The sequence below is a fragment of the Tachyglossus aculeatus genome, chromosome 5 (assembly GCF_015852505.1).
Source record: "Tachyglossus aculeatus isolate mTacAcu1 chromosome 5, mTacAcu1.pri, whole genome shotgun sequence".
NCBI classification, from domain to species: domain Eukaryota; kingdom Metazoa; phylum Chordata; class Mammalia; order Monotremata; family Tachyglossidae; genus Tachyglossus; species Tachyglossus aculeatus.
In genome coordinates, this window is record NC_052070.1 from 79,721,195 (window position 1) to 79,747,149 (window position 25,955).

Consider the following 25,955-nt stretch of genomic DNA (forward strand, 5'->3'; position numbering starts at 1 on the left):
GTTTAGTGACTTATCCGCAGTCACACAGGAAAGTCACACAGTAGACAAGTGGCAGAGCTGGTGTTAGAACCCAGGTCCTCCGTCTCCCAGGCCCGTGCTCTAGCCACTAGGCCATGCCACTTCTCAAAAAAGAATGGATAAAGTCAAGAAATGAAAATCAAAGGATAAAGATTCATCCTCCCTAAACAAGGTAGCCATTCACTAGCTGGGAAGGAGGCAGGGGGTTGGGACAAATTCACTCAATCATATTTATCAAGTGCTTACTATGTACAGAGCACACTATACTCAGCGCTTGGAAGAGTACAGTACAGTAATAAACAGACACTTTCCCTGACCACAACGACCTTACATTCTGGGGGCAGCATGGGGGGGAATCTCCAGCTCTGCTTCTATTTCCACAATTCCTCAGTGCAGCACAAGAAATACATAAAAGATAAAATGCATGAAAAGATTGGACAGGTTCACACACACACATACAAACACATATTCCAATTTGTGATAGAAACACTGGGTTTGTTGCTTCTACATAGGAACTTCGGATTCCAAGCCTGACAATGAGCCTGGAGGTGGGAAAAGGGGTCAATAAGACCCTTTCAACAGTGTTGGTCCCAGAGTCGAGGTCTTTGTAAAGACGTTTGTCAGTGGCTGGGGTAGGGCAGTTCTTTTAAACATCTCCTCTCTGCTGTTCATCTGTTCCTAGCTAGGTTTTGCTCTCCCCAAACTCTCCTTCTGTAATGTTGAACACCAATATGAGTTTATTTCCTTTCCCAGTTCGCTGAGGTACCAGGGAACTATTCCAAGTTTTTCCTATAGAAGTTAAAAACCCTAGTTCAGGGCTTTGTTACCACTCAACTTTCCAAAGCGAAGAATGATAGCATTCTCTTCTCACTCTGTCATTCTCTTCCTCATTTCCCTGGTTTGGACCTAAAGCCTTGCCTGAGCCAGCTTCTCCATGCCTACCTGCCCCAGTGAGATATTTTTAAGTAGCTATTGCCAGTACCGAAAAAAGATCCTCTGATGTGAAGAGAGATTCTCAAAGGAAGAAACAGTTCCAGATTCTGAAGGAGATGTTCCTGCTTCCTGAGGAAATTAATCATCCCCTGCCTTTCCCACATTACTATCCTGGCTGAGGTCCCGAGCCACAACCAATAGAGAGTCATTTCAGGGGCATCGACTAGTGATATCTCTCTCATTAATGCCTTCTTCTTTTCTTCTATGCCAACAGTGGAAAGTCTTTATACAGCACTGAGAAATATCGACCGGAGTGAGATCGTGAACATGTTGGAGGGCTCCGGGCGGCAGAGCCGCAGTCTGAAGCCAGATAGGCGCTACCCAGACCGAGATTACTCCTTATCACCCTCCCAGATGAATGGTGAGCAACCCTCTTTCCTTCCTTCTTTTCTTCCAGGCTCCCCAATCCAAATTGCTCCCACGTCTGGAGTTGGAAATCCCCACCGGGATAGCCCTGGAGATCTTCTGGGCTTCAGTCAATCAATCAATCATTTTTATTGAGTGCTTACTGTGTGCAGATCACCATATGTAACAGAGTAGGTAGACACATTTCCTGCTCACAATGAGCTTACAGCCTAGAGACTCTAGGTGGGAAGGTCAGGGATTGAAGCCTAAGTGTGGGTTGTTGTGCAGAGCAAAGGAGAGAGCTGAGAGCGAGAGTGAGACCTGAAGCTGTAGCAGTGTACTTACCTGTAAATAATCTTCATAACACAGCACCTCACCTGCCCTTGCCACAAGTACTCATTGGCTTCAATCATCTGGATATTTCAGAAGAGGTTTTTTGGCCTGAAACATACAGATAATGAACGTCAAAGTTAGTATTAAGCTTGACTTATCAATGCCTTCTTGCTACTGGTCCCTGTAGGAAGGCTACATCTCTCATCGAGTTCAGCAGCGATATTACATCGGCTCAGACGGGGCTTTAGTGACCATTCATTCAATCAAATTTATTGAGTGCTTACTATGTGCAGAGCACTGTACTGAGCACTTGGGAGAGTACAATACAACAATAAGTAGACAAATTCACTACCCACAATGAGCTTACAGTCTAGAGGGCTATAGGATTTGGGAGTTCCATCCCCATGAGCCCAGTGCCCACTGGCTGCTTGTGTTTGGAAATTTTCAACTATTTTGGTTGATGTTTTTGTGAGACGAAGAGCACGGTGTGATTTAAAGTCAGATCACTCTCTCTCTCTAGACTCACCCTTTTTTCCTTAACCCTGACTCCACACCACCTCTCTAATATGCTCTCTCTTCAGGAAAAGTGTCTTCAAATGGGCACTGGCATATTGCTGCTGAAGGGGAAGGGCCAAAGGAGTGTGGGCACCTCAATCTCGGGCCTTCTCCTGCCATCCCCAGTTTAGGTGGCTGCCACATGTTAGATAGCCATGGCAGCCCAACGGGTGGTAGAGAAAGAGGATAATGGGAAGAGGAGAAGGACCAGGAGAAGGGTCTTCACAACCACTGTAGTACCCACTAGCACTAATCAATCAATGGTATTGAGCACAAATTTTGTGCAGAGCACTGTACTAAATGCTTGGGAGAGTACCGTACAATTAGTAGACATGATCCCGGCCCACAAAGAGCTTAAGGCCTCATGGAGGAGACAAACATTAGGATGAATGACAAGAGCAGCTGTCTCCTAGAAACAGCAACAGCAGCCAGAATATAGGAGGAGGTAGAAGTTCAGTCCTCTGGTTCCCTTCCCCAAGGTAGGTCAGCCCCTTACCTGAAGGGTGGGGGAAGCAGAGAAGAATAGTGTTCCTTTCTCCTGCTTCCACCAGTTCTTCTCCTCAGTGGGACCTCTGACAAGGTCCCCTCTTGAATGTGGATGTGTTTAGAGAGGTGAGTAAGTGTAATCAATCAATGGTATTTGTTGAGCACTTACTATGTGCAGAGCACTGTACTAAATGCTTGGGGGAGCACTATACAACAGAATTAATGAACATGTTCTCTGCCCATTATGAGCCTGTAGATCACTGTACTAAGCACCTGGAAGAGCACAATATAGCAAATTAACGGACACCTTCCCTGCCCGTAATGAGCTTATAGATCACTGTACTAAGCATTTGGAAGAGCACAATATAACAGAATTAGCGGACAAGACGGTCCCTGCCCATAACGAGCTTCTAGATCTTCACCTTGCCTAAATTTAGCCTGGGTCCAGAGGTATCAGCACTGCCTGGATAGGGCAGGCCTGCACATCTCAGCAGGGATGTTGTTGAACAGCTGTGGCTTGATCACCAGGGAGATCTCTGCTGTCTGTCCGGCCACAAGCCGGATGAAATCTCTGCATGCCGAGCACGCACACTTCCTCTCCTGTGTTCTATGTATTCTGAAACATGCCATCCAGCGACACCAGCTGCAGGCCACATCTTATGTCGATCACTTCCCGTCACCTTCCTCTTCTGCCTCTGACCTCATCTTGACCTCTAGTTCGCTCATCCTCTTACACTGCCTGTCTCCACTGTCTCCACCTCCGCCAAGCTGCACCAGATCTGCGGTCCTCCAGCAGATGCATGTCATGAAGAACTTCCTCTCCTTCCTTCTTCCCTTCCCCTCCCTCTGTCTCATGGTTTTCCGTGTGTGCGTGTAGAAGCGTGCGTGGGTGTGACTGTATATGTTGTGTCTCTGTACGTGGTCCAGTTATGAGCACTCCTCTTTCTCCCACCCCACCATAAAGGGCTCTCGGACAGCATTTGAATCCCTTGGAAATTTCTATCTCTTTCCTTGGGGAACTGGCTCGAAACCTGAAGTAAATCCCAGGTTTCTCAGAGGTAGCCTGGCCACAACTCCAGAAGCCCTGTGTGATTCTTGGCTGACAAGCGGAGCCAATCAGTTGCCTCAAGAGAACTGGCGTTGGAGAGTCAGGGGAGGGAAAAGCTGTGTGTATCCCCGAATCAACCCTGGCGCCTGGAGTCAGTTGAGTTAGGGTCTGTGTCAATTTTGAAATTGCTCCATGCCCAAACTGACTACCTTAAGAGCTTGGTCTCACCAACTGCATTTAGTCTGAGGGACCACATTTGGTCCAGAGAGGAACAGGGTTGTCTTGCTGGGATTGTGCATGCCATGGTCACGGCAGCCCACCCCTGCTCCTGTTGTGCCACGGGAAAGATTTCTGGCCATCCTCTCGGAGTCAGCAGGAAAAACGCCTACCATTTTTTCAGTCAATTCAGCATGCCAGTGGCCCCTAAGAAGTACCAAGAGCAAAGCGTGACCTCCGGGCCTTTTGGCCATCCCTCAGTGTCCCCTCCCTGAGAGGGGCCTGGAAGAACCAAAACGATGGATGTTGGTGTAGAATCGTGTTGTTTCCATGTTCAGTGTGCCTGAGGTGGCGGTCTTGATCTCTGTTAAAACGAAGTGCTGTTCTGCCTGTCTCCCCCTTCTGAGCAGGACAAGGGTACCTTCTCCAGGGGTTCGGGAGACGGAGAGCTGAGGGAACCATGCCACATGATTCCCTGCATTCCCGAGGCAGCCCCTGGGGTCTAATCAAGTCCTGTGATATGGATTGGCCTTGGGATGCGCCCCTGGACTTTGTCCAGCCTGAGGCTCCAAATCAAACAAACAGTGTCCCAAACCTCCTGGCCTGGCCTGCAGCCACTGCCAGAAGCAGAAGCTTCAGCTCTTGGCCTGGGCCAATCCTTACCTGAGCCCAAGGGATGGTGCTAAAATGAACTCCTCTGCCTCTCCCCCTGCCCGGAGGACAGCTGTTGGAAGCAACTTCTGGTTCTCAGCTCCCGGGATGCTTCCGCAGCTTCCTGCCCCCAGGGACAAACACCACAGAATCTCCCAAGGGACTATAATGGGAGGGATCAGGAAGCCTCCTCTGCCTGCTCACCTTTGCTGCAGTTTTGAGGCAGATTCTGCAGATTTGCCTGGTCTGGCCTGGCCTGAGATGCTCTTTGTGTCTGTCTGAGTGCCAGGAATGGAGCTCAGAGAGCTCCATGTTTTTCTTGCACACCTAAGATTCCCCTCCCTGCCTGTGTTCTCTGCTTCCTTGCCACTGTCCTCAAACAGCTACCTCTGCCAGTCTCTCCATTTCAAGCCCAAAGATCTATCTTGGATAGCTTTGGATTGTGAATGGCCAAATAGAGATTTGTGTTGGTTCCATTTCGGCCCTCAAATCCTTGCAACCTCCAAATCTGTTCCTCCAGATCTGTTCTTCCAAATCTGTTCCTCTGTGCTTTTCCTAGAGCATTTTCTCACTATCTGTCTGAGCTGCAGTGGCAAAACCAGAGAAAGAGCTGAATTATGACTACTAGCTACTCCTAGCCTCAAACGGGACTGCCAACTAGGACTTAACTGTAACATCCAGTATTTATTAAGTTATCTCGATATGCCAAAGTACTGTGCTCAATTTGGGTTTAAATACAAGATAATCGGATCGGACACAGCCCCGTCCCCAGTGGGGATCACAATCTAAGTGGCAGGGAAAGAAGACACCCACATTTTATAGATGAATAAACTGTTACAGAGAGGTGAAATGATTCACCCAAGGTCATGCAGCAGGCCAGAGGCTGAGTTGGGATTAGAACACGGGTCTCCTGATTCCCATTCCCATGCCCTACCCACTAGGCCATGCTAGAAAATGAACTAACTGGAAACAAGGATAGGTAACTGAGTCAATAAGAAAAAACTGTTGTTCCCTGCCTACAAGAAGCTTATGATATAATGGGGGAGACACCGAATGCCTGAAGCCTCCCTCTCTGTTCTAGCCTTGACCTCAGTGCATTTAGTGGTGACACTAAGCTGGCTTCTGCCCAGCCCCATCTTTTGGGAGGCCTAGGATGGGAATAGTGTTTTGGCACCTAGGAGAGAGGGGTTCCAGGGAGACCTGAGGATCGTTGGTTCTTCTCAGAAGGTACTCAGAACTAGTAGAATAGTAATAAGTCCAGTGCTGGAACTGAGGGGAGCAGGACTTCCTCAGGGTGTCACATTACCCACTTCGGACAAGCCCATTTTTTATGAGCTCCAAAAAAGAAAACACTCCCATCATCAGGGTTTCCAGCCACCTAATCAGCTATAAGGAATTGCCTTGTAGGTGACACTCTATCAGTCAATCAGTGGTATTTATTGAGCACTTACTGTGTACAGAGTACAGAACTCAGCACTTGGGAGTGTAGAATAGATAAATAGGTATCATCATCATCATCAATCGTATTTATTGAGCGCTTACTGTGTGCAGAGCACTGTACTAAGCGCTTGGGAAGTACAAATTGGCAACATATAGAGACAGTCCCTACCCAACAGTAGGCTCACAGTCTAAAAGATAGGTATGATCCCTACCCTCAAGGAACTTTCAGTCTAGTGAGGAAAATGCACCAATAGAGCTGTATTTCAGAGAAGAGAAACCAGTATTTCATTTTTTAATGGTATTTGTTTAGTGCCTACTATGTGTGAGCCCTTCTAGACTATGAGCCCGCTGTTGGATAGGGACCATCTCTATATGTTACCAACTTGTACTTCCCAAGCGCTTAATACAGTGCTCTGCACACAGTAAGCGCTCAATAAATATGATTGAATGAATGGATGAATTTATCTACCCCAGTAAATGCAAGATAGATTGGACAAACTCCCTGTCCCACAGGGGCTCACAGTCTTAATCCCCAATTTACAGACGAAGTAACTGAGGTATAAAGGAATGAAGTGACTTGCCCAGGGTCACACGGAAGACACTTAGGGGAGCCAGGTCCTTCTGGCTCTGAGGCCCGTGCTCTATTCCCTAGGCCATGTGGCTTCTCTCAAACAAAAGGTCAAACTGCTTCACACCGCTTTTGACTTCGAGGGCAGAGATTTTAGGTGGGGTGAGGACTGGGAGGGGACGAACTTTAAAGAAGTAATCGGCCCCCACCTGGGGCCTAGCCACACCTAATTAGAAATTTTTGTAGTTGTCCCCACTCCACCTTCCCTTTGGAGGCTGAGAGGTTGCCTGTTCTGCCACCCAAAGCTCAGAAAGAGGGCTCTGCCAAGAACAGCCTTGGGATGGCCACCCAACTGAAAGTAATGGAAAATAAAAACAGGGAAACGATCGGCTTTCCTGGGATCCTCCCCAAGGCCCACCACCTCTTTCCGGAATGTCCGACCATTTGGGGAGCACCCCGGAAGCCAGCACTCGGCTCCCACGTTCTCTCCTTTCATGCTGAGTGATGAAGGAGCTAATTGGCCGTGCTTGGGGTGGGAGCACTATCACTCTCCTACCTAACTGGGCCACCCCACCTTGCAGGACTAAATTCCTGCCTGGATGGGTGATGTTCTCAGGCTCCAGAGACCAGAGGGAGCCAGGGCAGAGCTGTGTTGGGGACAGGGAAGCAGAGTAAATGTCGGGAGGCTGGCCCTTCCACATTGTGCTTGTGTGTGTGTGCATGTGTGTGTGTGTGTGTGGGTGTGTGTATGAAAATCGCTTCTGGAGCCTGTTGCCCTCTGTCTGCCCATCCAGGTTACACTTCGCTGCAGGACGAGCTGCTCTCCCCTGCATCCCTGCACTACACGCTGCCCTCTCCGCTGCGTGTAGACCAGTACTGGAATGAGGTGGCCATCATGGATGCCATCCCCATGGCAACCACGGAGCATGATGCCCTGATGGAAATGTCTGACATGCAGGTGTGGTCCTCGGGGCTCACCCCTTCCCTGGTGACAGCTGAAGACTCCTCTCTGGAGTGTAGCAAGGCAGAGGACTCTGATGCTACTGGCGATTGGAAACCGCCGGAACCCCAGTTAGAAGACACCCAAGGTCCCGACCACTTGGGTTCTTTGGATCTTGTTGAGGACGACACAGTGGATTCAGATGCCACGAATGGCCTTATCGATTTGCTTGACCAGGAGGAAGGTCAGAGGTCAGAAGAGAAGATGCCAGGTTGTGAGAGGCAGGTTGATTCAGCTGGAGGGGAACAGGATTCAGAGAGTGAAGTCTCTCTTATTTCAGGCCAGCAGAGGGTTCACGCCAGAATCAAGGACTCCCCGACTGTGAGCCGAGTGATGGAGAAGAGCAGAGACAGGTAATGTTAATGCCCCCATGCCCCCTCCCCGCACCAAACGAGCCATCACTGGCCACCCCCTTCCAGCTGGAACTCCGATTTTTAGAGAGGAGCATTCTGGAGGCATCTCTGATTCAGGCGGGGTGGCCCAGTGGGCCGGCCCTGGATCAGGGGGCCACACTCTTGGGTCCTATTTCCATTTGTGCCCGGGACTGACCGTGTGTCCTTGGGTCTTTCTGAATTGCTGATTCTTTTTGTAGAGGTAATAAGTTCCTTCTGTGCAGGCCTAGGGAAATCATGTCTCCACACACTTTGAGTGATATCAGACATATCACTGTGTGACTGACTTGTCTCGTATTTCGCAGTGAGAAGCAGAGGCCTTTGGAAGTGGCTCAGGCAGAGAGAAGTGTAAGATTCGGGAGAGGCAGATCCTGAAAAATAACTTTTTATTGCAGAGCAATCTCTATATGCTGCAATAGGAGAGATTCCAGGCAAGGACCAGTCTAAGCTTTCTCACTGCCTGGATTCATGGCAGTTCAGGGAGGAGAGGTATTTTGGAGCTCCTTGAGAGGCAGACAGTTACACACCAGGTTTCTAATCCAGCCTTTGCATTGGGTCCTAAGTTCCCATGGAAGATTAGCATGGAAAGAACATGAGACTGAGTGTCAGAGGACCTGGGTTCTAATCCCAACTCCGCCACTTGTCTGCTGTGTGAGTTTGGAAATGTCACTCAACTTCTCTGTGCCTCAATTCCCACATTGGCGAAATGGGAATTCAATACCTGTTCTCTCTCCTACTTAGACTGAGAGTCACATGTGGGACCTGATTATCTGGTCTCTACCCCAGCACTTAGTACAGTGCTTGGCACCTAGTAAGTGCTTAATAAATGCCACTATTATCATTATTAGTATCATTATTTTTATTATTATTATAAGAGCCAAGGAGAGCTCTCCCTTCCTATGGGTCAGATCGTGATCACGTACCCCAACCCTGCCCCTGGGTTGTTCCATTCAGGTTTTTTTTTAATGATATTTATTAAGCACTTACTATGTGCAAAGCACTGTTCTAAGCGCTGGGGAGGTTACAAGGTGATCAGGTTGTCCCACCTATGGGGAGCTCATAGTCTTAATCCCCATTTTACAGATGAGGTTACTGAGGCCCAGAGAAATTAAGTGACTTGCCCAAAGTCACACAGCTGACAATTGGCAGAGCTGGGATCTGAACCCATGACCTCTGACTCCAAAGCCCGTGCTCTTTCCACTGAGCCACACTGCTTCTCTGATGCTTCATAAAGGTTGTGCTTCATAAAGATTGCCAGCTCCAGACTGTTTCCTGTATCCCTGGCACCTCCTCCTGAATTATTATTATTATTATTACTATTATTATTATTATCATTGTTGTATTTGTCAAGCACCCACTCTGTGCCAAGCACGGTTCTAAGCACTGAAGTAGTCCCTGTCCTAAACGGGGCTCCCAGTCTATGTCCGAAGCTGAGGAAAGCCACTGATTTCCCTTTTAAAGTCCCTAGCTCTGCAGGTGCTCCTTATGCATTTTCGTCCTCATTGTCACAATTGCTCTGAAAGTGCTTACATTGTGCAAAGCACTCAGTGTTGGCATCTCCGATCAGGGGCGATGGATGAGCCTCTGGCCTGAGATTTCTGGACCAAGAGGGATCTATGACAATAGCACTAGTGGTACTCCTAGCACCCCCAAGTCCTTCTGCTGGGGTGCAACACAATGCAAAGTGCCTGGACACTTTTTGCCCGCATTAACCGGCTACAGGCAGAAGCAGGCCTCAAACCCAGGGATCCTGATTCCCAGAGCTGTGCTCTTTCCGCTGCACCAATAGCAGGGCTCACTATGTCAGCCAACCCTATTTACTGAGCACTTACTGTGTGCAGAAACACTATACTAAGCGCTTGGGAGAGTACCACACAGCAATATAACAGACACACGCCCCGCCTGCAAATGCTTGTGAGGGGATCATGGTGACATGCTCCCTGGGCCATCAGGAGCTCACACTTTAAAGTGGGGAGGATGACTGAGAAAGGTCAAAGGCAGCTCCAAATCCAATGCACCCTGCTCTCCTGTAACCCAGGCATGGCGTTATTGCAAAACACTGAAGAAAGGTAAGCATTGGAGTACTTACCCCCAGCCCCAATCCGAGTTTGTGCCCCAAACTGGTTCTTCCGACGCCGTGGCGTGTTGCACCCTGACCGACTCACAGTGCCTGAAGATTGGTTCCTGATTCTGCCCATGTGTTCTGGCCAAAACACAGTGAAAACATGCGTTCTGACGGCACTGAGTGGACTCCAAAATGACGAGTTAAAACCCAGCCAGTCATAGACTCTCTGGATTTATAGAGGAAACCCTGGACCAAAGGCTCCCTGCTGCTCCATCCTGGGAAAAAGCAAAGGCAGGACTCCCTGCCACCTGCTGCCCTTGCAGGGGGGATTGCCAGGAGTTGAGTTGGGGGGGAATTCTTCCCTCTCTGACTGACCAACTGCAATGGTCAGTCTTTCTACCCATTTCCACGTGGTGTGGGAAGTGAAGACTAGGAAGAGATTGAAGTGCTCTTTAAAAATCGGGGCTCAAACCCTGCACCTAGTAGTCCAGAATTAGTCTACAAAGTTGAGTCTAAAGTTGAGAGTGAACGGTGAGATTTGAGTCCAAGTGAAAAATCCAGCTTTAGAACAAAAACTGGACCTTTGACCGTAATAATAATGATGGCATTTGTTAAGCACTTACTATGTGCAAAGCACTGTTCTAAGTGCTGGACAAAGCAATCCCTAGATTAGTGCCTGGGGGAGCAACTCTCCACATGCAGATATCTCCTTTGTGTACTTTCATGTGTTCCATTTTGTGTTTGTGCTATTAATAGTATGTATTGAGCATCTACTGTGCAGAGATTACTTTACTAACTCCTTGGGACTGTACATTGGAGGTTAAAGACTTTAGTCCTGTTCCTCTAAGGGGCTACATTCTAACAGAAAATAGATGGGTGGTGGGGGAGAGCAGAGTGTGTGTGTGTGTGTGTGTGTGTGTGTGTGTGTGTGTGTGTGTAGTCTAGCATAAATGGTAGGGTTCCCTGGCTTACCCTGGGTGTGTCTGAGGGAGAGAAAGAGATGAACAAGCTAGTGCCCAACGTAATATGTTTTAGTACTGTAAAGGCATTGATGATTGTGTGTGTGTGTGTGTGTGTGTGTGTGTAAGCAGTCTAGCATAAATGGTAGGTGTGCTCAGGCTTACCATGGGTGTGACACAGAGAGAGAGAGAGAGAGAGAGAGAGAGAGAGAGAATGAGCTAGTGCCCAGCTGTATATGCTGGGGTGTTAGTACTGTACAGGCAGTGATGATCTGCTTGGAAGATGATCCGCCACGACAGTGCTCTTCTTTCTCTCTGCTCACTTGCTGCTGCTCCGTCTGGAGTCCAGAAGGCAAAGAGACTGGAATGCAGATAGCTCATTTGTTTCCTACAGGCCAGGCCCTTCTGAGGGTTCTTGGCAAGAGGAGGTTCCTGGAGACCCACAGTTCGTACAGAGAACCTCGAGCACAGGCCTGGAGCCCAGCGGGTCTCAAGAGGTCGAGACGATTCTGGTGCCCTCGACCGAACGAATGCGGATAGACTCTGTGGAACAGGCAGAAGTGGAGAGTCCCCTGGTGGAAAGAGAGCGGAGACCTCCCCCGACCGTGAGTCCGGGCTTTGAGACCTGGATGGAAGAAGCCGAAAGCACCTTCTCCAGGCAAGTGAAGGTAAGATCCCAGCGGGGGATCAGGAGGTCAGTGGCCAGAGCCTTCTCTGGAAGGGGAACGGGTGGTGTTTCACTGCCCAAACCCAAGCATTGCGTCTAGTTTTTGAAAATGCATCTTTGAAATGGAGTGTACATCTCCCTTTCTTTACAGAGAATCAGCACAGATCATCATAGGGTTAGTCTATATCCCGTTTATCTGGTCACGGCTCCATAGCACCTAGAGGAGGGGTGGGCAAACTTTTTCTGCAGGAGAGGTGGGGAGAAGGGAAAGAAGGGAGAAAGGAGGGAAGAGGAGGGGAGAAAGGAGAGGAGAAGAGGGAAGAGGAGGGGAGAAAGGAGAGGAGAAGAGGGAAGAGGAGGGGAGAAAGGAGAGGAGAGGAGGGAAGAGGAGGGGAGAAAGGAGAGGAGAGGAGGGAAGAGGAGGGGAGAAAGGAGAGGAGAGGAGGGGAGAAAGGAGAGGAGAGGAGGGAAGAGGAGGGGAGAAAGGAGAGGAGAGGAGGGGAGAAAGGAGAGGAGAGGAGGGGAGAAAGGAGAGGAGAGGAGAAAGGAGAGGAGAGGAGAAAGGAGCGGAGAGGAGGGAAGAGGAGGGGAGAAAGGAGAGGAGAGGAGAAAGGAGAGGAGAGGAGGGGAGAAAGGAGAGGAGAGGAGGGGAGAAAGGAGAGGAGGAAAGAGGAGGGGAGAAAGGAGAGGAGGAAAGAGGAGGGGAGAAAGGAGAGGAGAGGAAGGGAAAGAAGAGGAAAGGAGAGGAGGGGAAGGAAGAGAAGATCTGAAGGAGGTGGAGAGAGGAGATTAGGGATTGGGAGAAAGTGAGGAGGAAAGGAGAGTGAGGAGGGGAGAGGAAGGGAGAAGGGGGAGGAAAGAGGTGAGGAGAAGGGGATGAGAGAGAAGAAGATAAGGAGAAGAGAAAAGTAGAGGAGATGAGAAGGAGAAGAGAGGAGGTAATAATAATAATGATGGTATTTGTTAAGCACTTACTTTGTGCCAAGCACTGTTCTAAGAGCTGGGGTAGATACAAGGTAATCAGGTTGTCCCAAGTGGGGCTCACAGTCTTAATCCTGGTTTTACAGATGAGGTAACTGGGGCACAGAGAAGTTAAATGACTTGCCCAAAGTCACACAGCTGATAGGTGGCAGAGCTGGAATTAGAACCCATGTCCCCTGACTCCCAAGCCTGTGCTCTTTCCACTAAGCCATGTGGCTTAGGAGATGAGAAGGAGAGGGGGAAAGAGGGAGAACAAGGGAAGAGGAAGGGAAGTGCTATGGGACAGAACTGGCGATGGCTCTCTGGGATCCTCCCCATAGCCTGAGACCCTGCTCGAGAACCACATTTAACTCCAAGAAGAGCCAGGTATGTCCCTAGAGCCAGTGACTGCGCAGCCATCATCTCTGGAGGAGGAATCACACTTGTCTAAAGCTTGTGGACAGAATCCTCCTCTGAAGGGGGCCTTACTGAAATTCATAGAAACAGCAGGAGAACTTTTGGCTGTGTTCAAAGAACAGCCAAGGGTACTGGTAAAAAAAAAATCAGCGTACTAATGTTGCAAAGGATGCTTGTGAACAAGTAAACCCTGCTGCTTGCCATATATAACCCTCACCCACCACTCCACATTCTTTCTAATTAGGGCTCTCCCTGGCACCCAGCCTCAGACCCAAGCTGCCCCCATCTCCCCAAGCCACTCCCAGTCCTGGCCCTGGTACTTCTAGAAATAGAACTGCATCTCCAGCTGCCCAAGAAAAGAGGACTGCAGTGGGAAGCGAAACCACACAACTCTCTTGTGGCTGCAAACAGACCCACCCACGGAGCCGGATCTGGGAAGAGCAGGATGAGAGGAGCTGGGGAAGGAGGCAGGAGGTGTGTGGGTTGAACAGCACAGCGTCCCTCCAACGCCCCCACCAACCTGACCCGGGCCCCAAGGCTACTGGCTGCTCAGGAATGCTGGATGACTTGGACCATTACTATGTGCAAAGCACTGTTCTAAGCGCTGGGGAGGTTACAAGGTGATCAGGTTGTCCCACCTATGGGGAGCTCATAGTCTTAAACCCCATTTTACATCAGAGAAGCAGTGGTCTTCCTGGATGGGAAGGACCATTACATAAGAGAGTCCCTCGGGTCCTCCGTCTGGGTGGGTGAGCTGTGGGAGAAAATGGCGATTTGAGAATCATCCCAGGTGGTGAGATTTCCAGGGAATGGCAGAGCGCATCCATGGTGGCAATAATAATAATAATAATAATGGCATTTATTAAGTGCTTACCATGTGCAAAGCACTGTTCTAAGTGCTGGGGAGGTTACAAGGTGATCAGGTTGTCCCAAAGGGGGATTGCAGTCTTAATCCCCATTTTACAGATGAGGTAACTGAGGCCCAGAGAAGTGAAGTGACTTGCCCAAAGTCACACAGCTGACAATTGGCGGAGCCAGGATTTGAACCCCAGACCTCTGACTCCAAAGCCCGGGCTCTTTCCACTGAGCCAGGCAGATGGCAACCGGGCCTGTACTGGGCCAGCAGGGTTCCTGGACCAAGCGGAGCAAAGCCGCCTTCTGTCGGAGCCAGAGCCAAAAGGCTCAGAGGCCAAAATCTACTCGGGGTCGTCAGCGGGCTCTCTCTAGGGGGCTGCCTCCCTACCCCTGGCTCCTCCTGCGCTTGAGGGGCGAGCCCGACAGCCCGGGCAGGGATTGGCCTGACACTTGGGCCGGAGCCCCCGGCATGCTCCCCGGCCACTGCCCTCCTGTCGTTCACCACCTGAGTTATTTCAGAACTCATTCTTTAACCCTCTGGTCTCCACACAAGTCTGCCGGAAGCTGACCCCTCCAAAGGCAGACAAATGGCCGTGGTCTCTGGTCTGGTCTGACCCTTGGCGGAGAGCGCTCGGTCAGTGACTCTAGCTCCTTCTGTGACTGGGGGTCCTCCATGGCCCCTTCAGAAAATAACTAAGAAGCAGCATGGCCTAGTGGAAAGAGCACAGGTTGGGAGTCAGAAGGACCGCCACTTGTCTGCTGCGTGACTTTGGGCAAGTCACTTAACATTTCCGTACCTCAGTTCCCTCATCTGAAAAATGGGTATTAAGAGTGAGAGCCCCATTTGAGACAGGGACTGTCCAATCTGATTAGCTTGAAACAGTGCTTGACATATAGTAAGTGCTTAACGGATATCATCATCAGTTAAGGAGAGACTCTTCCCCAACCCCCCAACCCTCCATACTGGCAGGGAGGGGCCACTGGTGTAGCTGTTCCCAGCTCGGATAACTTTGACATGAGCCCTGGGCGCAGAGGACGAGCCAGCTGCCTCCTCCCTTTAGCTTTGGTATGCACGGCTAAAATTAGAGCGCCGCGGCCACCAGATGCAATCTCGGGGCAGAACCTGGAGGGTCATGCCAGGGGGTGGGTGCACACATCGCAGGCTGCTCTGGCTGTAGGGGCATCTGCCTCCCACCCTGTGCCCGGAGCCCAGGATGGGCAGGATGGAGGAGTGCCGTGGGTCAGAGAGAGAATGAGAACCCAGTGCCCTTTGCGTTGGGTACTCGGCTCCATCGGGCACCTGGGCACAGGGCCTCGGGGCCGCTCCGAGGATGTGGACCTTTCTAACCCAGCTGCTGATCGCGCTGGTCCTGCTGGGCTTCTTCCTGGTCAGCTGCCAGAACGTGATGCACATCGTCAAGGGCTCGTTGCAGTTTGTGCTTAGGCACTTGCACCGGGAGCTCGATAAGGAGCTGGGGGAGAGCGAGGGGCTAGAGGATGACGAGGAGGCAGTCTCCACCAGGGTGGTCCGGCGCCGGGTCATTGTGAAGGTAACAGTGGATGGAGTGAGGCCGGGGAGGGAAGGTGAGGGACAACGGGAAGGGCTGGAGGAGGCCTGGACTGGCAGAGGCCTCCAGACTCCACGTTGAGCATTGCACAGAGGGACATGGGTGAGAATGGGGCACCGTGGGCAGGAACGCCCAATGGCAATGCCATGGTGCCACAGGGCATTCTTACACCAGTCCACCTCCCCCCCTCCACCCCGGGGCCCCTCCCTCAGGCACCTCACTGAGCAACCTCTCCCGCAAGGAGTCAGCCTCTCCGAAACCAAACGCCTCACTCCCAGAATTTCCTTGGAAATCACCTTGGATTTGGGAGCTTTTGCTGCCACCACCTTCTTTCTCTCCTTCCACCAAATTCTCCCCTTCCTGCCCCGATTGGGAGATTTTCTTCTTTTTCCTATCTCCAGGAGAATGAGATTCAGGCTATTCCAGGGGAACAAGTGACAGAGGAACAATTCACAGATGAACAAGGCAATATTGTTACTAAAAAGGTGAGCGTGCTCTATGCCAAAAGGCAGTCGCTGGGGAGGGGATCCCGGAATTTATAGTGTCTGTCTCCCCATCTAGACTGTAAGCTTACTTTGGGCAGGGAATGTTTCTACTGACTCTGTTCTAACGTACTCTCCCAAACACTCAATACAGTGCTCTGCATGCAATAAGTGCTCAATAAATACCATTGACTGATTGATTGGAATTAGGTACAACCTCAGCCTTGGTGTGGGACTTTTCCACAACTTAGAACTCCCTTGCTCCCCTTTCCCAGCTAAATTGACCAGATCATAGCTCTCTCCATAAGAATTTATGATTAAGGGCAAGTCACTTACCTTCTCTGAGCCTCGGTTTCCTCATCCATAAGATGGAGGTTCACCCTGTGGGACAGGGACTATATCCGATCTGCTTATCTTGTTTCTCTGCCCCCCCACCCCACCCCCCGCGTTTTAGTTCAGTGCTTGGCGCATAACCAAGGCATAACTAAGGTATACTCTCCCAACTGCCAAGTGCCATGCCTCGCACTCAATAACTACCATCCAACGCCCTCCTACTTAGACCGTGAGCTCCAAGTAGGACAGGGTCTGTGTCCACCCTGATTATCTTGTGTCTACTCCAGCACTTAGTATAGTGCTGGGAACATAGTACTTAACAAGAACCGTACTATTAATGTCTATCTGTAGATGTTGCCTTAAAAATTCAGACTCAAGGCAGAAGATCCAATAAGAGTGACTGTGTCTAAGGGCCCAGGCACTCTGTCATCAGTTCTCAGAAGCATCTGGTTCACCCAGATGTCTGTCTCTGATGGATTTTGCATTTCTTGCTTAGCAGAGGCCCTTGGGCTTCCTTCCTCCTTGTTTTGGGGTCCAAGAGGCTCCCCAGGGCCCGAGCGGCATCTGACTCTTCACCCCGTCTTCTCCTTTGCAGATCATCAGGAAAGTGGTGCGGCAGATTGACTCTTATGGCGATGGCGACCTGCAGGAACACGAGGAGGTGATTATTGAGGGACCTGTGCAGGATCCCAGTGAGCTGGAAGTGGAAATTGATCAGTTTATGAAATATGCCAAGGTACAAAGAGCCTTCCCCTACTTGAGACCGAGGCCTGAGGTTCTGGCGGCTCCTTAATTTTACCTGTTGCCTTTCTACTCCAGCTCAGTGGAGACTCGATTCTGCACTGCTCTGTACTCTTGCTGCCATCTGAGCTGCTGGAGTCAAGAGAGAGGGTGGCTTCTCCTCTCTTGCTCCTAGTGGCATTCTTGCTTGCCACAGCATCTTTTTCCACCTGACCCTTTTTCTGTTCTCATCCTCTCTCTGGCTGTTTGTCCATGTTCTGTCCTGCTTTCCTGTCCTGCGGCTCTCCCTAGGTGAGAGGGAGCTTCCTGCAGCCGGAGCTGATCGAGGGGAGGAAGGGGGCACAGATAGTGAAACGAGCCAGCCTGAAAAGGGGCAAACAATGACCCTCACCCCCGCACCCCCCACCCCCGAACGGTCTCTTGGGAGGTAACATGACCTTTCTTCTTACAAATGTTATGCTCAGTGGCCTGGGAGAGTGACCATTTGTTGGGCTGGGTGGGGCTCCGTTCACCTGGCAAACAAGAGATGCTGATGTGTGTGTTGCCGGGGGGGAAGGTGTGGAAGTGGATGGTTGCTCAGGAGTGGCCTGGACAGTGGCGAGTATTTCTGGCCAGAATCCCACAGTGATGCCAGAGTTGGTTAGCCTTGCAGCTCAACTGCCTTTCTTTGAGCTCTGAGGATCGTTGATTACGTCCCGGCTACAGCTATTTGATGAGCACTAGTATTTCAGTGACTTCCAGTCCAGATGACCAACACCAGAGAGGCCTCTGGGAGAGGCTGAGGTAGTTGGAGCTGTGGAATTATGTTTTCATGGCCAAGTCCTTTTCTATGGGAGACCGTTGTGGTTCTCGAGTGGAAGTTTTCCAGTCTTTTCTGGGCTTGTTTTTGGTGCAGCACCCCTGGCTGGCCTCTGTCCACCACAGGGCCTCTGGCCATTCGTGTGTCCCGGCTCTGGTGAAGCTTGGGCCATCTCCTGTCAGAGAAATGGCAGCCCCCTGAGCCCAGGGTGAGCCGGGAGCCCCGAGAACAGTGCACAGGAGCCAAGCTCCTGCCCGGAGTGGCCCACCTGCCCACAGCTGCGCTGGGGTGAGGGAGCCAAGTGTTGTCCCACAGGGGCATGGGGGTCTTCAGCCCACCCCCCCCCCCAACACCCAGAGAGGGGCAGTATATGGGTGAGAGGAACTGCTGACTTGGGGCCTCGGGCTGCCCCCAGGGCTCGAGGAGAAATGCCTGGTGGATCCAGCTGGAGGATAAAATTAGAACTTGGGCCTGTTCCGGCTCCTCGGTGATTTAAGGAGGTCACGGAGTTAACACTATCGCTGCCAGGGCAGGCTGGCCGGCTTCCTCCGGTGGTCCACTGTTGGGTAGGGACTGTCTCTCTATGTTGCCAACTTGTACTTCCCAAGCGCTTAGGACAGTGCTCTGCACACAGTAAGTGCTCAATAAATACGACTGATTGATTGATTGATTGATTGATTGGTGGATCCTGGGCTGACGTGGCGCTCAGGGCGGCCTTCCCTTTTCAGGCCGGGAAGGAGACCTTCCAGGCTAAGATGGAGAAACAGAGGTTGGGAACCTGGGCATCCTGACCAGACAGCTCAGTTTCTATACTGCCTGCAGGGTAGAACGCCATCCCTGCTGTTGCCCTGCTATTGGGGGCTGTTTCTTAGAGAACAGTAGAGGGAAAGCAGGCTTGTTCTAGTAGTCGATGTGCCACGGGTGTCAGGAGCAGCAGAGAAACTCCATCACCCCATGCTGTGAGCCCCAGCCAATTCCCTGGGACTGCAGGCTGAGACCCACTGGGGACTTGATGGAGGCTGGGTCTTTTGTACCATCCAGAGTCCCTACCTGCCTGCAGAGACTCTGGAACCTGGATCAAAAGAGGGTTGAGCTGTAAATTCTGGGTGGAGGCTGGCATCCCCGCATCTGGCAGGATAATAATAATATTTGTGGTATTCGGGAAATGCTTAGTGCTTGGCACGTAGTAAGCACTTAACAAATACCATCATTGTTGTTATTGTACTAAGCACTGGGGTAGATATAAGGTAATCAGGTTGGACACAGCCTCTGTCCATCATAGGACTCACAGTTTTAATCCCCATTTTACAGGTGAGGTAACTGAGGCACAGAGATGGGAATGTCTTGCCCAAGGTCACACAAAGGCAGGTGGCAGAGATGGGGTTAGAATCAGATCCTTCTGCCTTCCACTCCCATGCTCTATCCACTAGATCGTGTTTGGATGTCAGCTCAGAAGCAGACTTGATCCGGGACCTCGGGGCCGAGTATAGCACATGGCTTTCTGGCTAGAACACCGGCCTGGGGGTCAGAAGGACCTTTCATTCATTCAATCAATCGTATTTATTGAGCACTTAACATGTACAAAGCACTGTACTAAGCACTTACCTGGGTTCTAATCCAGGCTCTGCCAGATGTCTGCTGTGTGACTTTGAGAAAGTCACAACCTCTCTGAGCCTCTGTTAACTCAGCTGTAAAATGGAGACAGTGTGAGCCCCATGTGGAACAGAGACTGGGTGTGTCCAACCTGATTAACTTGTATGAACCCCAGTCCTTAGAACAGTGCTTGGCACATAGTAAGTGCTTAAGAAGTACCATAACTATTATTATATTATTTTGTCCCAAGTGGGAGTTGGGCCTCTCCACCAGTGTGGTGCCACATGTGCCCAGGGAGGGCTTGTCTGAGCCAGGACATGGTTCTAGATGGGTGTTCAAGATTTTGTGATGTTTGTTTGGATTATAAGAATGGCAAAGAAGCAGGAAGGGTCTGCTGGGGTTTTTTATGGTATTTATTAAGTGCTTACTATGTGCCAGGTGCTATACTAAGCACTGGAATAGATACAAAATAATCAGGTTGGACACAGTCCGCGTTCTACATGAAGCTCACGGCTTTAAAAACCATTTTACAGATAAAGTGACAGACACAGAGCAGTTAAATGACTCGTCCGAGGTCACACAGTAGACAAATGGCAGAGCTGATATTAGAACCCGGGTCCTTTGACTTCATGGCCTGTGCTCTTTCTACTGGGCCACTCTGTTTCTTGGTTAGACTGAGTGGCAGGAAATGTGTCTGTTATATTGTACTCTCCCAAGTGCTTAGTACAGTGCTCTGCACACAGTAAGCGCTCAGTAAATGCGATTGACTGACCGGAAAGCATTTTGTGTGTTCATTGTGGAAGGGGGTGACACAGTAGCTGGGGTTCACTCTGACGGGTCCTAGCTGACCATTGATCCCCAGTGGCATCACAGGCCTGGGCAGGATTCAAGTGGACACAAGACCCTGGGGAGCAGGGCCGTCTTCAGGCAGTACCCAGCCGCAGGGTGAGCAGTCCAGGGGGTCCCACAAGGCGGCAACATCTGAAAATGTAAAATCTGGGAACAATACCCTGGGAAGGAAGCATAATGACTCCGGACCAAGGCAAGCAGGTAAGGGAACCACTGGATAAATGCTCAAAGATCAGAGGTTCCAACTGCATTAAGTCATCCGGTTATGCTGCTCCACACAACCTCATATAATGGTGTCCGAGCATGCAGCGTCATAATAAATGATACTAATTTTGGTATTTGTTAAGCACTTACTATGTGCCAAGCACTGTTCTAAGCGCTGGGGGAGATACAAGGTAATCAGGTTGTCCCACATGGGGCTCACAGTTTTAATCCCCATTTTACAGATTAGGGAACTGAAGCACAGAGAAGTTAAGTGACCTGCGCAAAGTCACACAGCTGAGAAGTGGCGGAGCTGGGATTAGAACCCATGACCCCTGACTCCCAAGCCCGCGCTCTTTCCACTGAGCCACGCTGCTTTTGTCATACAGAAAGAATAGTGGATTGAACTTGATGATGTTATGTGGGTGGGATTTGATTTGAAGAGCTGCTGCTAGTTCTAGAGGATCCTCGGTGTTGAGGCTGGATTAAACCAGTGCCTCAAATCAGCTATGCAGAGGTGACTCCGGGCTGGGGGGGGCCTCTGGAAAATGTGATTTTCAAGGTGGAGTGTGCTGTAGGAGAGACAGAAAAGAAGATTCCTGAGCCCCATTTAGGGTTTCCCAGCAGGAAGGAAAGGGCAGACAGAAACAGTGGGGCCAGTTTTGACCTCCATCGCACCCATGGGTTTGTTTTGGGGTGACAGCCTCCTGGGCCTTCCCCATAAGGCATGGCCATCCTTTCAAGATTGCCTTGGGAGAGGACACTTTCCTAAAGGGGCCAAGGGCACCAAGCCAGGGGGTGTCTGGGTGGGGAGAGGGGACAAGTGTGGGGACGTGTGGCGGAGAAACTTAAGGGAAAATTGGGTCAGGACAGACAGAAGCTGCAGTCTGACTCAGTAGGTGGGGGGGCAAGGAGGTAGGAACAGGAAGCTGTGATTGTAGGTGGGCACTAGATGTGCCCCAAATCCAGGACACAGTGCCAGAAAGGATGGGCAGGAGCAAAAGGCAACTGGATCAATCAATCAGTCAATCAATCATATTAATGGAGTGCTTTCTGTGTGCACAGCATTTGGGAGAGGACGATATAACAGAGATGGTAGACATATTTTCTGTCCACAGTGAGCTTTCAGTCTAGAGGGGGAGACAGACATAAATAGAAATAAGTAAATTTCAGATAAGTGCATAAGTGCTATGGAGCTGAGGGAGGGGTGAATAAACGGTGCAAGAATAAAGCTGGCGCCTGTGCCCACATCTTCCTTATCATTGGCGTGGCTCAGTGGAAAGAGCACAGGCTTGGGAGTCAGAGGTCATGGGTTCGAATCCCGACTCCACCACATGTCTGCTGTGTGACCTTGGGCAAGTCACTTAACTTCTCTGAGCCTGTTACCTCATCTGTAAAATGGGGATTAAGACTGTGAGCCCCACGTGGGACAACTTGATCACCTTGTATCCCCCCCCCCCCCCCAGCGCTTAGGACAGTGCTCTGCACATAGTAAGCGCTTAACAAACGCCGTTATTATTATTATTATTATTGGAAACATAATCGGTGCTTCGCCTGTGTGCTAAAATCCAGTCAGTGGGGACGGCCTGGCAGTGGAATGGCCCCCTTTCTAGGATTGGAGTTTTGGGCGGTCAATGGATGCTTTCTGCTTCTACCACCCATGGGCCTGGAACCCTCAGGTTTTTCCCTTCTCTGCCTTTACTACCCCTGAAACACTTCACCTCCTTGCTTTCTCCGATCTGTAGTAAAGAGCTGAGGGGCCTGTCTCGGGACCAGGAATGGTCGGAACCTGAGTTGGGCCAAGGCGGAGCTGTGCACTGGGGAAACAACCTCCTGTTGACCAGTGACATCATTCAGGGATAAAACCCTAACCCTAACCCAAAACAAGCATCCCTCAGTGGTCATTCTCCCTGCCCTCCCTCCCCTCCTGCCCCCCACCCAACTCCTCGCCTCCCCAGCCCCATCAGGTCCCTAATGAGCCAGGGGAAACCCATCGTTTTGGCCAAAACCTGTGCTTCACAAACCGAGATTCTTCTCTCTCTATTTCCTTCAGGATCACACCTCAACACCAAACCACTGAACTCCACACACTTTGACGTGCACACAGGAGGAGAGCCAGGCGTGGAGGGCAGCAGAGCTGGCGGTACATGACATGTTTCTATAGGCTAACGGCATGACTTCTGTAAGAGACTTCCTTTCCTGTCCCATCCGCATGAATGACTGACTGTAGACGCATGACCTACAGTACACAATCCTGCCTCTGGCGACCGACCTCCGACTGGCAACGGGAACCAGGACAAAAGCGGCAAGAAAGAATGGCCAAGGGCTCAGTTGTGGCTGGAGGGGTGGCATTTTTTAAGTCATTTTAATTTGGGCTTCGTAGAGGGGCCGTTTTTTCAGCTTCATCGGTGCAAAATCCACATGAACTTCCTGAAAAAACAAAGGAGTGAAATCAGCACGACCCCTAGCCCTCCTCCCTCCCCTGCCAGCCTTACCACCCCCCCATCCCAGACCTCTACTTGTGACCCTGCTTCCTCCTCCAGCCCCCTTTCCACGTTATACACACACACACCACAAGCTCTTCTCCCGTTCTATATACACACACACATAGATTTTTTAACTGTGAAGTCTGAAGTTGTATAGCAATCTCCTGTGGGTAAACTGGAATTTTTTTTTTTTTTACTTTGACTCTCTGCTGGTTTCAGTTTTGACTCATCTTCCAATGGAACAGAATTCATGAATTCACCCTAATGAGTCTGGGGTCGAGTGTTCAGGGCTTGGTGTCAGTCAAAGGAACCAAAACTCCCTTTAGGGTTCCGAGGTAGGAGTAGCCCAAGCCAAAGCTTGATTGTTTTTTTTCTTTTTGGGTAGACAGTGTGGAGTGGCTGCCCCAGGATTGCACCAGCATGTCCTACAGGGAAGAGGTTTTCTATTTCAAGCACTTATCTCCTAGTTTGTGTTTAAAGTGTAAACTGTACAGTAATCAGCCTTGTGTATATGAAAAAATAAATACTATGCAAACCGATAGAAACACTTTAGCAGTATGTACAAAGCACTAACAGCTCAGCTCCTGAGTACTTGTTCAGGCTGCAGGGAGGAGCTACAGCCCCATCCTTTCGTTGGGAAAGGAAGGGGGAAGTAGGTCAAGTGAATGTATCTGTGAGCTTTTAGGAGTCTGAGAGGGAAACTTAAAAGGTCTCCCAGAGAATTACTGGCCCTTCTATTTCCGTGAACCTCAACCGGGTGGCGGGGAGGAAGGAAAGTGTGGCCCGGGGCCTGGAGCGAGGAGGGGAATTGGTGGAGAGGGACCCCTCTGGTGCCATGTTGAGCACTGGAAGGAGTCAGGCCCCGGCAACCTTTCCCAAACCCACCCCCAATGTGGGGCCACCCCTGCCCTCCGGGCCGAAGGCAGACTAGATGCAGACACCATGGGGGCAACTAGCCACAGAGGGAGGGAAAACTGCACAGGTCCCAACCCCTCCTCCCACACATTCCCCCCCTCCTCTGACCAATGCTCTGCTCTCCTTGGGGCAGCAACGGGAAGAGATCCTCTCCATTCCCGGCCTCTGTCCCAATGGCGATGAGCCTTAAGGTAACAGCAGCCTCCTGAGGAGGCCAAAATCAGCACAAATCCCCCAGGCAGCAGGCGCTATCCAGGTGAAAAAAACAACAGAGTTCTCTCCGACCTGCTCTTCTGGATGCTAGGAGAGCGTTTTTATTGGATGTCAAGTTACCTCTCAAGGTTTCTGTGAGTGCATTCAAACCTTCTAAGTAGCACAGTGCCCCCCTGCCCACGGAATCCAAATTATTTAATCAGCCCCAGGGTCCAGGCCCCCTAAGCCGACAGAAGGCCGACGAGCTTTCTATTCCGTTGGAGGAAACGGCAGTTCTCCTCTGGCCCCTTGGAAGTTAGATGAGAGCTGGCAGACTATGCTTTCCTCTCCTTTCCATGCCCCCAGCACTGGACACTGGTGAAATGCTCACCACATCCTCCCCAGCCCCCAGCTCATGAAAAGGAACCATTGGGACTGGGCCCCCCCCCCCCGTCCAGAACAGCTTGCCTTTCGGTTTTATCCTCCAAGGGTGTAACCGTGCGGACAGCTGCGCCCTGCCTTCTGCAGGGCCCAAGGACAGATTTGCCAAAACTCATCCGCTGGGCTGAGTCCCCCAGAAGGGCTGGCCCAGGGATGGAGGAAGCACCACAATAATTCGCCTCCTCCACCCTCAAGCGAATCTATCTCTGCCAACAAACCTCTGCATTCAGCAACGGCCAGAGGGTGGAGGGGTGAGGCTTTTGAGTGGGTAGCCTTCCTCCTCTTCCGTCCTCTCCTAGGAGACCCAGGGCTGCTGAGAGGAAAGGGGAGCAAAGAAATTCTGCCTTTTTCCAAGGAAGATTTCCATCGTCCCATTTTTAATAATTTGGTACTCTCTTAACACTGCCTAGCATAAAGCAGACACAGAAGCCACCGCCACCCAGACCACCCAGGCACTTCGAACGTCAGCATGGGTAGGTTACACGCTAACCAGCAGACGGGGGAAGATTTAGGCGGTGAGTTTCCCCCTCCCCCAGAGTGGCCCAAACCCAGGCCGGCCCACTGCTCTCGCAGGACTGGGCGATGAGAACCCTTCCCCCCGGGAGGGCTGGTGAGGGTGAGGGAAGGGGGTATCAATGGGCAGAAATTCATAGAGAACACAAGTGAACGGGCTATAGGTTTATCGTCCAAGAGACAAGTGGCACTGATAGAAAACGTGCAACTCTATACTACACAGGTACACCTATAGTATCCTTTTTTTTTTGTACAATAATCTCCCTAGAATTGCTGAAGCAGCTGAATCCAATAGTATCTTCCTAGAGTCTCACCCGGGTTTGGACGCTCCGGTCCATATGCTTTGGCATCGTATTCTAGGTCTGCAATGACTGCTCAGCCTGCACTTGCACCGGGCCTCTTCGGGGGACATTGCTTTGCACCCAATTGCTAATAGGAGCTGTTAGGGGAGGACTTTGAGGTCTCAACCGTGATACCTAGAGAATGCTGCAGACTGCGCACTAGACGCTTTTTAGAAGTTTTAAAATTACTTTTCTTTCTTTTTGTATTGTTATGAAAATGAGCCTTTTGGACTCCCTTCCACATACTCTGTATGAGAGATCCCTGATGTATAGATCATTCTCCCCTACACCAGCTAAACCGATGTCAGATTAATAAAGAAATGACCACACTGAGGATGGCTCTGTCTCTCATTGTCAACCTGCTGGGGAAGGAGCGCTCGCTCCTCTCGCTCCAGACCCAGTGGGGCTGGGGAGGGGCTGAGGGCAGATGCTTCCATGTTGGGTAATCTCAAGCTCTGGGACACTTCTGTGCTGACCTGGAGCCTGGGGATAAAAACCAGTGGGGCATTTGTGACCACCCCTCCACACATATG

General features: G+C 50.7%; 1 protein-coding gene across 7 annotated transcripts in view; it reads left to right on the plus strand.

Annotated features, from left to right (window-relative positions):
* The window catches only part of ANK1 (ankyrin 1), a 210,045-nt gene extending 184,290 nt beyond the window's left edge, over positions 1 to 25,755 (plus strand). The window contains exons 38-44 of one of the 7 annotated variants that reach the window (XM_038746727.1): positions 1,226 to 1,372; positions 7,448 to 8,006; positions 11,419 to 11,737; positions 15,938 to 16,021; positions 16,947 to 17,012; positions 17,384 to 17,519; positions 22,588 to 25,755. In XM_038746727.1, coding sequence (XP_038602655.1) covers positions 1,226 to 1,372; positions 7,448 to 8,006; positions 11,419 to 11,737; positions 15,938 to 16,021; positions 16,947 to 17,012; positions 17,384 to 17,476 — 1,268 coding nt within the window. In that variant the 3' untranslated portion in view covers positions 17,477 to 17,519; positions 22,588 to 25,755. Of the gene's footprint in view, positions 1 to 1,225; positions 1,373 to 7,447; positions 8,007 to 11,418; positions 11,738 to 15,275; positions 15,519 to 15,937; positions 16,022 to 16,946; positions 17,088 to 17,383; positions 17,520 to 22,587 lie in introns of those variants that run through there. The other 6 variants (XM_038746726.1, XM_038746729.1, XM_038746728.1 and 3 more) reach the window with 6 other exon arrangements.
* Positions 25,756 to 25,955: the final 200 nt, after the last annotated feature.